Below are 16979 nucleotides of genomic sequence, written 5' to 3' on the forward strand. Positions count from 1 at the left end.
AACCATTAATGTACCGCACTACTTTCTCTTTTGACAATTCTCTATGCCCAACCGAATAGTCAACTTGTAGAACTCCTCTGTATAATCTTTCACAATCATATCCTTTTGCTTCAGATTCTGCAACCTCTTAAACAACTCAAGTTCATAATCAGTAGGAATGAACTTAGCGTTCAACTTAGTCACCATCAATTTCCATCTAGTGATCTTCATTTCACCTTCCTCTTGTCTATCTCTTTGTAGTTTTTTCCACCAAAGAGCAGCATGTCCCTTCAACTTAATTTGTGCCAACCTTACTCTGAGTGGATCCTCAATATCCTCAAGCTCAAAGTACTCTTCCAATTCACCAATCCAATCAATTAGGTCTTCCGGATTCAAAGTACTCGAGAAATTAGAAACCTCCATCTTGTGCTTCAGCTTCAACTGAGATCTAGGTCGAGCAAACTGACCAACCCTATTTCCCATAGGTCTCTCCATACGATCAGTTCCGGCCTCACCACTTGATTCAACAAATTCAAAGTCTTCAGCAACTTCCTCATAACCCTCTTCAGTACCCACATGTCTAGGTACACGACCTAAAGCACTTACAATTTCAGCAATCATGTCACTCTTCATCAATGCAATCTCAGAGCTGAACTCTAATCTCATCTTCTCTGAGATCCGTTCTTCTACAACATCACTAAGATCATCAATTGCCCTAGGGTCCAATCATCTTGGAGGCATCTTCCAAAATTTTAGCAAACCCTAAGCAACAAATCCACCAATCTAGAAGATCATTCAGCCACAAGATCAACCTTCTTTGCAAATCCTGGTGTAAACTGCCTCAGCTTCGGCGATCTGTCAACACACTCAGGAACAACTAGGCTTTGATACCATCTGATGCAACGAACGACAGGAGTATCCCCAAAGGAGATGTCCTAGCCCCCAGCAATATAATCACACAGCGGAAACACAACAGCAAGAAACAATAATGCTAGATCTCATACCAAATTACAACTCTTTATTCGCAGATATAACTAATTACCTGCAATATGCCTGCCTGTAAGGCCTTTCGGGTTAGGGTCAAATACAAACAACAATTACAAAATCAGTTCTGCAAGATCCAACAAGATCCAACTTACAACCAATCTCAGCTAGTCCAGATACACAACTGGATAAGAACACCTAGAAGAATCCACACTTGTACCCTCAGGTCCACCAAGAGATCCTCTAATTTCTAAGCTGCAGCTCTAGCTCTTCAAATTCGCATATATTCTTCATTCCATCCCCACTCAATGACTAAAAGACTCCACAAGACCGCTACTTATACTAATCTAAGCCACGAGTCGACCCAAAATGCTAAAATCTAAAATTAAATACCCGTACATAAATTAAATGCCAAAAGTCGGCCTCCAACATAAATTAAATGTCTAGAAATCGATATCCGAGCAAAATCGTGATATCTCCTAGCTCCGATTGAATTAGAACTCATGCTTCAAATCGAAGGTAGAACTTTAGGTCCTCTACAACCCCTTAAATGCGCAAAGGTTGATTCCTTAAGGATAAGTGTGCATCCATCTTGAAAGTCAAGCACAAAAATAATATTGCGCAAAACTGCCAGGAATCGATACTCCGGGAGAATTGCCATATCTCCCAACTTATAAGGAATTAGAACTTGTGCCTTGGACCATAGACAGTACTCTAGGCCCTCTTCAATCCTTGAAGTGTGCAACCTCTCATTCATTGTGCAAAATTAGTTACACGATCTACAATAGGCACCCAAAAACTAGAAAACACAGTTCCAGCAACAAGGTAAAAATAACTCAAACTTCAACTCAATCTATCCAATCTCTATGCAATCATGAAATGGAAAGGTTCTCCAATGTGTCTCCAACACATCCCTAACCATGAAAGGCATAACTCCACCAAAATCCAAGCTCGATGCTCCTTAACACTTAACCAAAATTCCTCCAAACATGAGGATTGCAAGTAAGCCTAGGATGCTCTTGCATCAATTGATGGCATCAAGCAAAGTTGAGGATTTAGTCTGTGTGCATTCAAACTTGCGCCTTCTTACTCACAAAAATGATAAGTACAAGGGGCAAAAAAGTTATGGGATGTAGAAGCCAAGTCTACTGACTTGGAACTTCCTATTGGTGCACCAACTTTACCAATGGAGGATTCAAGTGGCCAGCATATTTTTAGTGCAAGTATCGATGGTATTCAATCTTCTAATGCAAATGTTCTTGACAATCTTCATATTGATGATGATCCATATGGTTCTGATCAATGATTTCTAGTATTATTTCTATTTCAAACAATGACTATATTTCATGAGACTAGTTTGATCTTTTTGATATCGATAACTGAATTTTAAATTAAATTACTTATGTTTCAAAATCTGAAATTTGTATTGGTTTTGTTTAACTGCTAGCATATATATTGGTATGTGAATTCTAAATTTAATTTGTTTTTGATATTGGTGTGTTTTTTAGCAGCACATATACATATATATTAGAATTCTTTATATATGTGTGTGCGCATATGTGTGTGTGTGGATATACCAGTACTTGTACCCAACACCCTAAAAACATTTCTGTTGTACCAGCATTTCGTACCCATGTACATGTACCCATTCTCGAACCTGATTCAGCTACTTAGCTTCCATCTAGTAGAGAAAAATAAATTAGGCATCGTCATGCTTTGTTTCAAAGCACGACATTACTGTACTAAGTAGCTTTGTAAGAAATAAAATAAACAACTAGGAGATTTAAATAAATAAGTCATTGGAAGTAAACAATTTGTAAGTGTTGTGAGGTTTTCACACCATCGCCCCAAAATTTTGGGGACCCCCTTTTTTTTCGATTGCCTTAGCAATTTTCGGTCCAGAGGTTTCAAATTTGAAGATTTCACGTCTTGGAAATCTTCAGGGCCAGTGGGGAGAGGGTTAGATTTATTTTTACCCGGTTTCAACTTGATTTTCCGAAGCCACCAATTTCATCCTTAGGCCGAACAAATTTTAAAAGAGCAACACTTGGCAGGATAAAATTGTAAATTTTGTACTTAGAGACTTTCTTTTGAAAATTTGGATATAATTGTATAAAATTGGATAATTTTAAAAAAATGAAAATTGTTAAATCTGGTCTTTTGGAAAATCTTGATTATTTTGGGTGAAAAAGATTAATTTTTGTGATGGTGAAATAAAATTGCAAAATCGATTTTTGGCTCTAGAAGAAATTTTATTTTATTTTTGTCAAAAATAAATAAATTATTGGCATGGCAAAATCAATTTGGTTAAAAATTGCAAAAAAAAAAAAGGCTTTAATAGATTAAAATTGCCTTGAAAACTTTTTGCCTTTAATGAAATTGGTAATTTAATATTGAAAAAGTGGCTTTTGGTTAGCCAAAATCCAAATTTAATGACGTATTAATTACTAAACCCCCATTAAATGGAAATATTTAACACCCTCAAGGCATTATTTAATTTCTTTTTGCAATTTAGAACTAATTGGCAATTTACAAAGTTAATTTTCATCATGGCAAGATTAATTTTGGTTAAGTATTTAATTGTGGGCCATAATTTTGCATTAATTATTTGTTTTTCTTTCTCCTAGGGTCCAAGAAGAAAGTTGGGTATAAGAGAAGGCCTCTCTCCCATTTCTTCCTCACTTCTCACTTCTCCTTCTCAAGGTGTTGGTGATTTTGCAAGAGCAGATCTGTACTCTTCTTGCTTACCGAAATTTGTGAGAGCCGAATTCTATGGAGGGCGAATTTTGTGGGAGCCGAAATTTGTGGAAGATAAAATTCTGATTTTTTTCAAGAGGCAGCGATTTTTGCCCTAGGTTGGGTAATTTTATTTGGAGGTGAATTGCATGATAAATTTCTGATTTGCAAAGGGATTTGAAATTCTTGAAAGTCATATCCTAGGTTCCGAAAAGTCACTATAAGATCATTGGTTAAGGTGAATTTTCAATCATCTAGAGTTTCAAGGGGTGCTTAAGCTGACATCCATCTTTCGTTCTAGTCTAAAGATTGCTCCACTTGGTTCTTCTTGCCTTTTGGTCCACCACTCTACCATCCCGTAATAGGGCGATGAGCATGGAGGATGGTAGTGCAAGTAAGAATCCCAAGTGGGCGAACACTAAGAAAGACAAAGAGGATATTATGCCCAAAACTCCCTTCTTCTCCAAAATGAAGAGAATAACCGACACCAATATCACTACAGTGGACATGATACGAATGAAGGACAGACTAAAGGAAGGACAATCCCCCTTGGCTATAGGTAGAGGTAATTTCAAAATCAATTAGAGTTGCAAGGGGTCCTTAAGCTGACATCCTTCTTTCGTTCTAGTCTAAGGATTGCTCCTCTTGGTTCTTCTTGCCTTCTGGTCCACCACTCTACCATCCCGTAATAGGGCGACGAGCATGGAGGATGGTAGTGCAAGTAAGAATCCCAAGCGGGCAAACACTGAGAAAGACAAAGAGGATATGATGTCCAAAACACCCTTCTTGAAAATGAGGCGAATAACTGATACCAATGGCGGTACCATAAAAGGATATACAAAAGGCAGTTGCACATCACAACCCAAGCGTCGACACTTCCATTTCAAACATGATGAGCAACGTTGAGGTGGCACTTGATTTTGAGGATATCAGAGAAGAGGATGTCAATGAAACAGATTTTGGATCGAGGTTGGATGAGTTGGGGAAGGTTGCTATCAAGAAGAAGCATTTGGGCACCCTTTTCTCTCTCAATGCTTTTATTGGATTTGAGAAAGAATATCAGAAGGATCATGAAAGGATACTACAAGTAGCAAGTGGCATGGCGAAGTCAGCGGAACTCAGGGCGAAGCACACACCTTCTCCTCCTATGGAAGAAGTTAACTAAAGGTTAGCTAAGTTCATTGCCTTAGCTAAGAAGATGAAAGAAAAGGGAAGATTTATATTAGAAGATCATTTGATGTAAGCCCAAGTGGCAATTTCCCTTTCTTCTAGAATAGGACAAGTGTCTTTCTGATTGGCCACCATTTTGGTGCCTTCTCATTGGTTGCCATTTTTTGCACTTTTTCCATTGGTCCATTGATGAGGTGGTGGCTTCTCATTGGCCGATGGGGTGGCAACCCTAATTAGGGTTTTAAGGATCCAATCTGAATCGTTGATCTTGTTTTGATCTCCACCGTTCGTTGTATTTTTGGCCCCTATAAAAGGCCATTTGCTCTCATTTGTAAAGAGGTTGGAGAAATTGTTGCGAAGATAATACCAAAATTGCTCTCTTTTTCATTGTTGTGATTTGCATGTTGATTAAGAACATTGGGTATTATTGCATGTTTTCTACTTCCACTTAGTTAGATTTCCTTTCAAGTTATTAAAGTTGGTTGCATTTGAAGTTGTTTAAGTAAAGTTGAATAGATGGATAGTTGTATGGTAGCATTGGTAAATGTTTGATAGGGATCAATGCTAGACCACTAGCATCCTAGCGGCTGGTTGGGAAGCTTTGTGTGGTAAGCTAGTTTATTATTCCTTTGAATCATTGCACCTGTGGAAGTGAGGGCGTTGGTCAGCTCTTATTAGGTTCAATCCCTGTCCATTTGCTAACCTTCCATTCATAGGAGTAGGAGTAGAATAGTAAGTAGTTGGGTAGTCGAAGCTTAGAGAAGCAAGTTAGAGGAGTAAGTTAAGGCATTAGAGCACATCCATTCACCTCCCATAACCATCGCTTTCCCATCAACATCATCACTGGCAGACACATCCTCCATCACCACCACCATCAACATTATCTGCCACTCGCATATTTCACAAACCCATCATCATCTCCATCATTCCACCAAAGTCCAAGTCATCCTCAAATGAATAGCATAAGGCCGCCTATGTGATTACCAGCAAATCACATCGATAAAATTGAGCGAGTATCCAACGGTGTAAGGAACATTGGAGCTATTGCTTATGTCTTCATGAGTAATAACTTTTCAAGAAAGGAGTTGCATGTTTGATATCCCATATTGAATATTCAAATCCTAATATGTTATGTAAGTGATACAAAACTCGCATCAACAGTAAGCAAGTACAATAAATATCCCTTACACAGCACACTATAGGGGAACAACGGATGTTTGCTGGTTGTATACTTTGCAACGGACAGTTTGAAAGATCAAATAAAAAATAGCGGTTCCAACCATAGCGTGTAAGACACGATCTCTCCTAGATATAAGGGAAAACTCTGCCTATCTACTATTACTAAAAACAACTAATACTAAACTAAAACCTAAGATTATATACACTGAGCTAATTGATAAGGTGTTACATTCACCATACTCTCTTTCTTCATGTTAATGTTTGATAGCTTTTGTCGAATAAACATATGAATAATTATAATTGAGTTATAAATATATGAGATAACAAATTAATATAATAATATATATATATATTATATATATGATTAAATATATTATTATATTAATTATCTGATTAACAAATAGACATGTCCCTTTGTCTATTCATTTACCTATTCTCAATCTATATCTAAAGAGGATGTTGCATTTGGAAAACACATATCAAATTCATGGCAGTGCTATTACATTTGCAGCGATCCAAAAATTTAACATGATATATCAGGGCCATGGTTCAAGGAAAAATAGAGTTGTGTATCCACAATGAATTGATGCAGTCACCCATAAATTCATATTTTCCTCGTGTTTCACTGCTAGAGGCTTCTAACAATGCTCGAGCTATTTGCGACATGTGCTCAAGGCGTCGGCACGTCAAAACTGTCACATGAACATTGATGGGGATAAATAAAGATTGCAGGATGTCTGATCAAAATATTTGGAAATATCGCACGATTTCAAATATTGTATTTTGGGTTGACTCTCGATCTCTATGTGGGTGGATGGTATAGATTGGTCATGAGCCTTATGCTAAACTCTAAGATGTGATTGTATGGTCAATCTATTAGGCATGAGTCAATAGTATCAATAGTATATGTGCATAGATACATTTACATGACAGCTACTGCCGCTGAGAAATGGATTGAGCAAAGAATAGAGCGAAAACTTCAAATAATTCATGTTTACTGAGAATGTAATGATGCACGATGTATGATGTTGTTGTTTATTGAAATCCAATAACAAATTTGACCTCACTGTCAGTGCTCATAGGAAATCAAGACATTATTACACAATCAGTGAAAGAAAATATATAGTCATCGAACACCATAATTAAAAAGAAGAATAACCATTTCCAAATATAAAAGTCTCAATTATTTTGAACTCTATTTTCATATCCAAGTAATCTTACACAAAGGGAAAGACTCTTGGAGCATCGATATGTCTATTAGTGTTCGCGAAATGAGGAAGGAAGATGGATTTCTCAATCTTATTCATTTTTTTATAAAGAAGAAAAGAGGGATAACACAATCAATTAAGAGAAGGATTTATAGGCTCCCAAAATTTGTAGAAAACAATTGCGAGTTCGATTGGACTACCTTGGTAGTGCAATTGCATAAAGTCACTACGGACCTCACATTATGAATCAATAGCCACATCATCACTGAGGCAAGATTGAATAGAGGAGCTGGACATCAACTTTAACAATGTCAATAGTGATAAGGATCAATGATCATTATTGGATGTGGGATTTGTGTCTGTGCAACATAAGGGCATACATTCAGTTAACTACTAAGGTAATAGAAGTATTGGGTAGCAATTCCTAAGGTAAGTATAATATACTATTATTTTGTATGTAAATGGAAATAGCATGAATATATAAAATATATCTATGTGTAGCATCTTTTAATTTACTAATTTGACATTATGAAATGTAAAAAAAAATTAGTTGATGTACATCAATATAGTAATATAACCTCTTATAAATACAAGAGCTCTATTGAGCATGAGTCCCTGCATATTGCAAGTAGAAGGAAATAAATTATTGAAATGTCCGACCTACTAGAGTGAACTGGGAAACAAATAGTAGAATATAAATGTTTGTGAATGACAATTTTATTATTTTGTTATTTTATAGAGATTTAGTTATTGATGCATGTCTAGTATTTATGGCATTTCATTTCCAACAATTCACTTTTCAGTAATCTTTTAAGACCTTGATCATTGAATTTACAAACAAAAAATTATATTTGATCAAACATAACTATTTACAGTAACATATTTAATAGTTAAAAATATAAAATTTATAAATATCTAAAAAAATTGTAAATTTGTAAATATAAAAACTTATAAGTATCTAAATATAAAATACTATAAAATTTTAATATACAAAAGAAAAAATAATAGAAAAATTTCTAACGAAATATGAAATTATTTAATTGTAAATATTTTGAAGATTTCACAACGATAAATAAATGATACTATTATAAAGTTTGCCCTCCAATTTAGATTCAAAAATAGTCTTTATATATTTTTTTATTTATTTAAAAACTCAAATATATCATTTTTTAATGTAGAGTAAAACATAATAAGAAGAAAAATATATTAAAAAATTAACTAAAATTTTAATTTACAAGTGAACTATTTTAATTTAAAATTAAAGTCGTCGTTTTGTTAGCGGTGGCTATCTGAAGTTTGAACTACCCATGGTACTGTTTGCTATATCGCCGCCTCCATTTCTTTGCATCTGCCAATAATAAAATTATGTAAAATGGCATGGTTGATCCTACTGTGCAAAATAACATTGAACAAAAGAAATTAAGAAATTGTGAGATTTTGATGTTTCTTCATTTTCTTGTTCTGCCCGTCTATTTTCATAACAAAATGACATTCCTTCCATGATTATCCAGGGTTGAAAGAAAATATTTGCAGATGTACTATGCATTGTTGTTGGGAGCAAAAAAATTAACATTTACCATATCAATATTTTGGTAGTGGAAGGCATTTGATCGTGCGTGTATTTGGTCGCTGCAATCTAAATCTTGCACTAAGAAAGTGACTAGGCAGCCGGAATGACAGGCACGGTGTCCATAAAATTGATTTTTGAAGGGTTCGGTCCTTTCAGACAATAAATGGATGTGTCAAATGCATGGGCTGCTTGTTCAGACGTGTCGTATGAGCCCAGCCATATTTTAGATTGAGAATTGGAAATTCTCACCTCAGAAACCCATTTTCCCCATTTTCCCATCCAAACTCTCTTGAATTTTTTCTAATGTCTTCATCTTTCGACAATCAGAAACTAGCGTTCTAAAATAGCAATTACTCGCACTTTGGTATGCAATATATATAGTAATAATTAGATGGTCACAGACATTAATCTGAACCTTGATACAATAAACAATTGACGTGTTGACTCCTACATTAGAACCTACATTAAAATTGACCTTACAATAAACAATTCCAATGTCTCTAATTTTTGCCTTACCCTGATTTTGATGGCATCAAGCTAAGCATTCCATCTTTCTTACTTCTTCTAGCCTCGGCTTCTATTCTCTGCCTCGTATGTAATCTTTCAAAGCTCATTTCAGAAATTGAAATTTTTCTTAAAGACGCCAATTTTGAAGTGGAAATTTCGAGGCTTTTGCTAGTGATTTGCCACCTGCCATGCATTCACAACATATCTAAATCTGCGTTTAAATTGTCCATGATTAATAAGATATTTCTCTTCATCCAAAAGATCATAATCTGCATCAACATGCACAGTGGCGGATATGCCCTACATTTTCATAGACTGCCCACCAATGTATAAGCTGGAAGAGGACATGCCAGATGCTTCTAAAATTTGGAGGAAGTTTTCAGACGCTTGCCACTTTCTCTGGCTACTCCAGAAACTTCCGAGCACCACCCTTCTTTTTAATTGCCAGATTTTATGTTTTCCAAAAATCATATTAAACCCCAAGAAATTGCCATTAGACCAATAAGAAAATTAGAATTAGTATATGATGATATAATTTTTTTAATCAAACCTTATAAACTTTAGAATATGTCATTTGTTTCTTGCCATAAAATTAATTGAGGGGGGGCAAATGAGAACATTAGTTCCCTACCTTATATAAGGCAGCGACTAATGAGTACAGATTAAAGTATATCTTTAAATTAGATATTTATCTATATTGAATTAGAATGATCTTATATTATTATGCAAATCATTCTTATTTATATTATAAGAGTTATGATCCTTGATCTTTTCCTCTGAGAATGTTACTACAGGAAAAGGAAGACTAAGATTAAGAGGGAGCCTAACATGTTATTAGAGACAACCTTGAAAGAGAGGGAGAAGATTGAGATGTTATTAACCTTCAATGTCTCAGTGTTATTGATTAAGAGGGAGTAATGCATGATGAGATGGATTCTCCAGTGATCAATAAATTGTCACAGTCATGAGTACTTTGATTCATACATCGTGACCATGTCATTTTAATGGGCCTACCCCTTGTGTATATCGTGAGGAAGTGATGACTTCCAAATGATCATCACTTGTATTTGGAGAAGTTGTTGTAAGGTGACGATCTTACAATAGCTTGTATTATGAGATCAAATAAATTGAGTAAATGGTGAATGTCTTGCATCTCAACATTCTGGGAGACCATTACTCAGAGTATTTGGTGAATATCTTTGATATTTTGGGAGGCCAATACTCTTGATCATAGTTGGAAAACTCGCCAAATGCAAAAACTCGCCAAGCCCGCCAAAAGTTTAATCGGGAAAAACTCGGCGATTTAAAAAAAAAACTCGGGAAAAACTTGAGAACCTAAAAAACCGCTGAAATTTAATTAAAAATACATTTATTTTGCAAAATTTAATGAGAAGATGCATCTAATAAGTTAATTAAAGACAATACAAAAGAAAGAAACGAAGTTTAGATATATATAAATGTATAATGCGTACAAAATTGCATTCTCGTGCAGAATGCTCATGGTAGGAAGCAAAATAGTAAATTACTAAATAGTTTCAATTTGTCAAACTAGAAGTAAATACTAAAAGTCTAAATACATCAATATAATTTGACAATGTCAATCACATCTTCCTCTTTCCACTTGCACTAGCAGGAAAGCGAGGGGGTCTAGTCCTAGAAGAAGTGCCCCGCACTGGGATAGGGTGTGAGCTGCGTGACTGTGAACTCTGTGGCTGTGCCCCCTCGCTCGACATCCCTACTGACTGGCTCGGCGTCCTAGAAGAGGATGCATCTCCTCCTAATGGCAATGCCTGATCCTCGCCTGAATCATCATCATCCTCGTCCTCATCCTCAATGTCATCCATAGTGAACTGAAAATCAGCGTTAGCCTCCCCCTCCATGGCCTGCCTCTCCAAATCAGCGATCTCGTCTGGTGTAAACAATGGACTTGGCTCCTGCGCTGTCCAATCAGAATAAGGATCTATCTCATTTAGATTAAGCGGACCAGGTAGTTCTAAGAGCTGTGCCTTTTTATGCGCAACTTAAGATTATAGTGCACATAAACAAGGTCATTAAGCCGTTTTTGAGTCAATCTGTTTCTTTTCTTTGTATGGATGGACTCAAATAAGCTCCAATTGCACTCACAATGGGATGAGCTACAAGGTTGGGATAGGACTCTGAGAGCAAATTTCCTTAAATTGGGGGTATTGCCACCCCAACTTGCCCACCAAGCATCTGCAAAACAAAATTAAAAAAGTTATAAAGCAATAAAAAAAAAAATCAGAAGCACAATTTATCAATTAGCAAAAATTTTTAAGTTTGACACTTTACCTGGTGCTTGAGTAGATCTTGCTCTCTTTGCTAGCATAGAAGAGAACAAAGGACCCCTTGATTCCACATAGATTTGTTGTTTGGTCACAATAAGGTCTCTCTCCTATTCACTTGATATCATTCTCTCAATGCATTTAGAGAGACCTTCCATGACCTCTCCATTAGGATCTGAGTAGGAATCATCAGCCCTAAAACAAATAGAAAATGATATCAAATCTTACTACACAACCTTAAAAAGTAAAGTAAAATAAAGAATTATTAAAATCCCAACTTCAAGGACAATCAATTATCATAGTACCTGAATTTGGGATTGAAGAAGTAGCCTGCTGCATGAATAGGTTGGTGGAGCATATTGTTCCACCTCCTATCAATTATTTCCCAAATGGGGTCAAATTTGAGACTATCCCCGTGATAGTAACTTCTAACAGCCTCTTTCGCCCTATCCATGGCCTCATAAAGACCTCCCATTGGGGATTGCTGCCCATCACATGTGCGCAAGACTAGAACCAGGGGCAGAGACATCTACATTTGAAATTTGAAAAATACAAATTAGTTAATAACATAGTAAGTTATGAATTGATAATGAAACTTGAATACACTAAAAATATAATGAAGTTTCCTCCACAATCTCCTTAGCCTTTGCAAAAAAGCTATCATCAAACACTATTCGTGCCACAGCCTCTCCTTCGGGCTTCTTTGCGTAAGGTGAAGCAACCCAATCAGCACACACAAACATTTGCTTCAAAGCCAATATGTGGTCAAGAATACTTTGCAACGTCAAGAAGATCGTTGCAAACCTTGTCATAGCAGGTCTCATCAAATCTTTGCCTTTAGTGGCTTTTCTCATCAAACTGAGAACCCATGGGTGATTATAGATATATTTCGTGACTCGCCTAGCATCTTCCACAATTGGACTCACCCAATCAAGTTTTCCTATGTCCTCCAAAAGAAGGTCAAGGACGCATGCTGCACAAGGTGACCAAAAAAGTGTGGGATGCCTCTCTTGGAGGATTCTACCCAAAAGATTAGCAAAAAATCAATAATCAATAACAAACTTTCCATATTTAGTATTTAAAAATTACATCAAATCTAAATTGAATAATACCATTATCCAGATTCCATAGCATTACATTCATAATTCATATTGATTCAAATATAAAAAATTAAATCTACCTGCTGCTGCATTATCTGTGATTATTTGCACCACATTCTCTATTCCCACCTCCATGACAACATTCTCCAACATTAAAGCCAATGTGGCTGCATTTTTCACTTTGTTGGAGGCATCGACAGATTTCCAAAACACCACATCATCTTTGCAAGCAATCAAGAAGTTAATAATGGTTCTACTTCTTCCATCTGTCCACCCATTAGATAAAATGGTGCAGCCATACTTCTTCCACTCTTTCTTTTGGTCTTCTATCAACAATGTTGCCCTACCAACCGCTTTGTCAAGCAACCTACAAAATTTAGGTGTAATAAACAATAAAGTGTAATTGTTAGTAAAAAATTAGGAAATAAGTTATAACAATTAAGATTTAAAATATAACAATGAACTAAAGTGAATCACAATTATTTACAATTGCTAAATAGTAAAATACTAACCTTCCACTCATATCCTTGCGATTAGGCGGCTTGTACCCTTTGCCTGATATTGTCATTGCATTCACCATATTGACCCAATAGGGACTATCATCGGCATTCATTGAGATATTGTTGAAAAACCAAAAATCAACTGCTGCAATATCAGTTTGCTCATGCACCTCCTTAAACCATGCAGTGCCCTCTAATGATGGCTGTGCTCCAGGTGTGTTCCTGGGCACAAAATAACCACCTATCCCTGATGGGGATCCGGATGGTGATGATGAAGAAGTAGGAGATGTAGAAGAAGTGGTACCGGTAAATGAGAAATTTTGTTTGCAGATCCGTGGGCCACGAAGAGATCCTGGTATGTTCTCAAGTGCTTCTTCTTCCTCTTGCATATCAAAAGGAGCTCCTTCTGATTCAGCTATGGCTGCCCTCATAGCTAATTTTGCCCTCTCCCTATTCAATTTTTTCTCTTCAGCAGCTGCAAGTAGGGCATGGATGAATCTTTTTTCTTCATCAGTTACCTTGAGACAAGGATTTGAGTCATGTTTCTTTATGCTTGCAAGGTGGTATTTGAGGCGGTTTATGCCTCCAGAAATAATTCTCTCACAGGGAATGCATATCACCTTCCCAATATCATTTGGATTTGGAGCTTCATAGGCATACCGCCATGCCTTATCTCTTGCATTTTTAGGCCGAGTGCCTATATATCCAGATGGGCATGGTGTTTGTGGCCACTCTTCTTGCGGGTTTGTCATTTTTTTAATGGTTGACCACTGCCCTACACATAAATATATAGAAAAATGAATAAACAAAGTTAGAACTTAGAAGCTAGGGTTTCAAATGATTCAAATTTTCAAACTTCAAACTTCAACCATATCCTTAGCAAACAACAAACTTCAACCATATCCTTAGAAGCTAGGGTTTCAAATCAAAATGATTCAAAATGATTTTAAATGATTTGAAAACATTTACAAACAAGTTAACAACAACAAAAACAAAAGAACATTTGTTATAAAACTATAAAAAGTTTTCAAACTATGATAAGATGAACATACCTGGAAAGAAATTTGTCTTCTAAAATCGGTTAGAATCCTCTACAATCCACTCAAATCCGCTTTGAATCACTTGCAATCAGCCAAGAATGCCTCCAAACCTTCTTCTCTTCACTCCTCAAGGCTCTAAACAATCCAAATACAAGAAAAAATGAGAAAAAAACACATTCACTGCTGCTTTAATCCATCACAGGCTGCGGGTGAAAAACTCACCAGAAAATCGTGAGTTTTTTTTAAAAACTAGCCGATTTTTTTGCGATTACTCGCTGAGTATTCTGCGAGTTTTTACCAGTCCGCAGAGTTTTTGAATCGGCGAGTTAACTGGTGAAAAACTCGTCGAGCTAGAAAACTCGGCGAGTTTTCCAACTATGCTCTTGATATCATATGTGATATCAAACTTTATTTTGAGTAATTGGTGAATATCTTATGATTCTAGGAGACCAATACTCGTGATGTCAAATGTGATATCACACCTTATTTGAGTACTTGGTGAATATCATTGATATTCTAGGAGACCAATACTTGTGATGCTGCATGCAATATCATATGGTGGAAAACTTCTGAGGTATCTAATGAGATATCCTTAAATTTTGTAATACTACCAATGGTGTAATATTTGTCTTTTGTTCATCCTTCCTAGCTAAGAGGGAGTGTTAATGTTTGATAGCTTTTGTCGGATAAACATATGTATAATTATATGAGATATAATTGAGTTATAAATATATGAGATAAGAAATTAATATCATAATATATATTATATATATCTATTATATATATGATTAAATATATTATTATATTAATTATCTGATTAACAAATAGACATGTCCCTTCGTCTATTCATTATCCTATTCTCAATCTATATCTAAAGAAGATGTTGCATTTGGAAAACACATACCAAATTCATGGCAGTGCTATTACATTTGCAGCGATCCGTAAATTTAACACTTCAGAATAGGTGTTCTTCTCTCTTCATATTCTCTTATTTCAGAATACACAATTCTATCTTTACAACGTCTCAAGTACAATTCAACAAAGTTAATAACAAGAAGCTTGTGAAAGCTCAAAAAATTCTAAGGATGTCTTACATGAATTTAGGAACAAGAGTGGAACATACGTGCAGCTCAAAGTCTCCAACATATACTTCACCTTTTAGGCACAAATGCAATAACAAAAGCAGCACAAAGTCTGCAAGCACCACCTTGTTAGAGCATTCTACAATAGCTTCCAATGTGATAAGCACCTCAAATATTGCATGACCGAATCTGAAAAGAAACTATAACTCTAAATGCAATAAGCAGCTCATAGTTTGCAAGATTGAATTTAAATTGCTTTCGCACAAAAGACACACTCACAATCAATCTACAGAAAGAGTCGTCATGGAACACCTTGAATCGGCACAAAGTTTGAAAGCAATTTGCCTCTTCAATCGAAAACAATTTGATTTACATCTAAGCTCAAAGTCTTAGAGTGCACACACAAATTAGCAAAATTTTGTTGCCTCGCCAAAAGATAAAAATTACAATGAGTGCACTCTCTTATTTATAGATGAGGGAATGAGAGTAAAAAGTGAAAGAAGTTCAACTAAAACTTAATCCACAGCTAACTAACTGCAGTTGACTTATTAAACAAGGCAAGTCCTAGCCTATCTGACTTGCAATGCAATTATGTGTAATTATAAGTTGCAACTCTACAAGTGATACTAATAATTATCACATGCAATTACATCTTTTCATTGTACACGTAATTTAACAAAATGATATTAGAAGTGCATCAAATCTAAATGTCTAGAGACATATTTCCATTACATAATTCTCTTTCTCATCTTCATGCTATTACAAGACACTTTGTGATTTAACTACTCATGTTTGGTGAAGGCATCTTGAACTAGAACAAGAACTACTCTCGATGGTCTTTTTGCCCTTGACCAATGAACTTCAACCTCATCTTATGCTTGGGAAAGTATTAGTTCTTGAGAAAGAAAATTCTCTCAACTTCTCTCTCTGGTGCATTCTTGGACACTATTTCTCCAAGCTTGGTTCACGTTGTCACTTATATTCATGAGTGACGTCAGAGAATTGTTGAATCTTGGGACGCCCCCCTCTTTTCATGTCATGACTATCACTATCTTGAAAGCATTCTACTGTCCTCGACCGCAAATCACATGAAAATCTCTTTCACAATGAGTCTTCATGTTAAACTATAGATTTGGGAAACAATGCTATAATCTCATGACCTAGCATCCTTTGTTCTTTCATGGATCCCCCTTGGTTATCATTGTATTTCTTTATGTCCAAACGCCTCTCGATGCTTCCAATGTCAATATCTTAACTCTAAAAATCTAAATTTCATTATGCCACCATTGGAGAACCCACAACACCTCATTTAAGATCAAAATCTTGTAAAACGGAGCCCATGTTGTTTTGTTGATTACTTAGATTGTGTGTATAAACCGGGCTGGCAAAGACGGGACAAAAGAATGCAGAAATAGGGCCAAAGCTTAATTTTGGATCTTGTAATACACACTCCAAGTAGAAAGAACATAAGCATTCACTTGTAATGGAGAAAAATGCAATTAAAAATTCATGTATACAAGGGTAATGTGCAAACTAGCACTTGTTATCGGGTCCTTAAGACCCAAGTACAAGTGATTTATGGTGCATTTGACACTCAAATCAAGTTTTTGGGACATATTGC

At 35.8% G+C, this 16979-nt stretch overlaps 2 protein-coding genes and 1 long non-coding RNA gene across 6 annotated transcripts in view; all 3 read right to left on the reverse strand.

Annotated features, from left to right (window-relative positions):
* LOC149531884 (GDP-mannose transporter GONST1-like) overlaps positions 1–16979 on the reverse strand; it is a 117383-nt gene that overhangs the window by 29537 nt on the left and 70867 nt on the right. The gene's annotated exons all lie outside the window — the stretch shown is intronic.
* Positions 10935–11789, reverse strand: LOC149531885 (uncharacterized). The gene is made up of 2 exons (XR_016359103.1): positions 11644–11789; positions 10935–11547 (listed from the first exon to the last, which is right to left on the reverse strand). It is a non-coding gene; the product is annotated as an uncharacterized LOC149531885 (long non-coding RNA).
* Positions 12776–14017, reverse strand: LOC149531886 (uncharacterized). Its single transcript, XM_089811161.1, has 2 exons — positions 13249–14017; positions 12776–13103 (listed from the first exon to the last, which is right to left on the reverse strand). The coding sequence occupies exons 1-2, from the start codon at positions 13986–13988 to the stop codon at positions 12776–12778; spliced, it is 1068 nt and encodes a 355-aa protein (XP_089667287.1). The 5' UTR covers positions 13989–14017.

This window comes from Cupressus sempervirens, chromosome 11 (genome assembly GCF_028749045.1).
Source record: "Cupressus sempervirens isolate cs-2001-9-10 chromosome 11, ASM2874904v1, whole genome shotgun sequence".
NCBI lineage: Eukaryota > Viridiplantae > Streptophyta > Pinopsida > Cupressales > Cupressaceae > Cupressus > Cupressus sempervirens.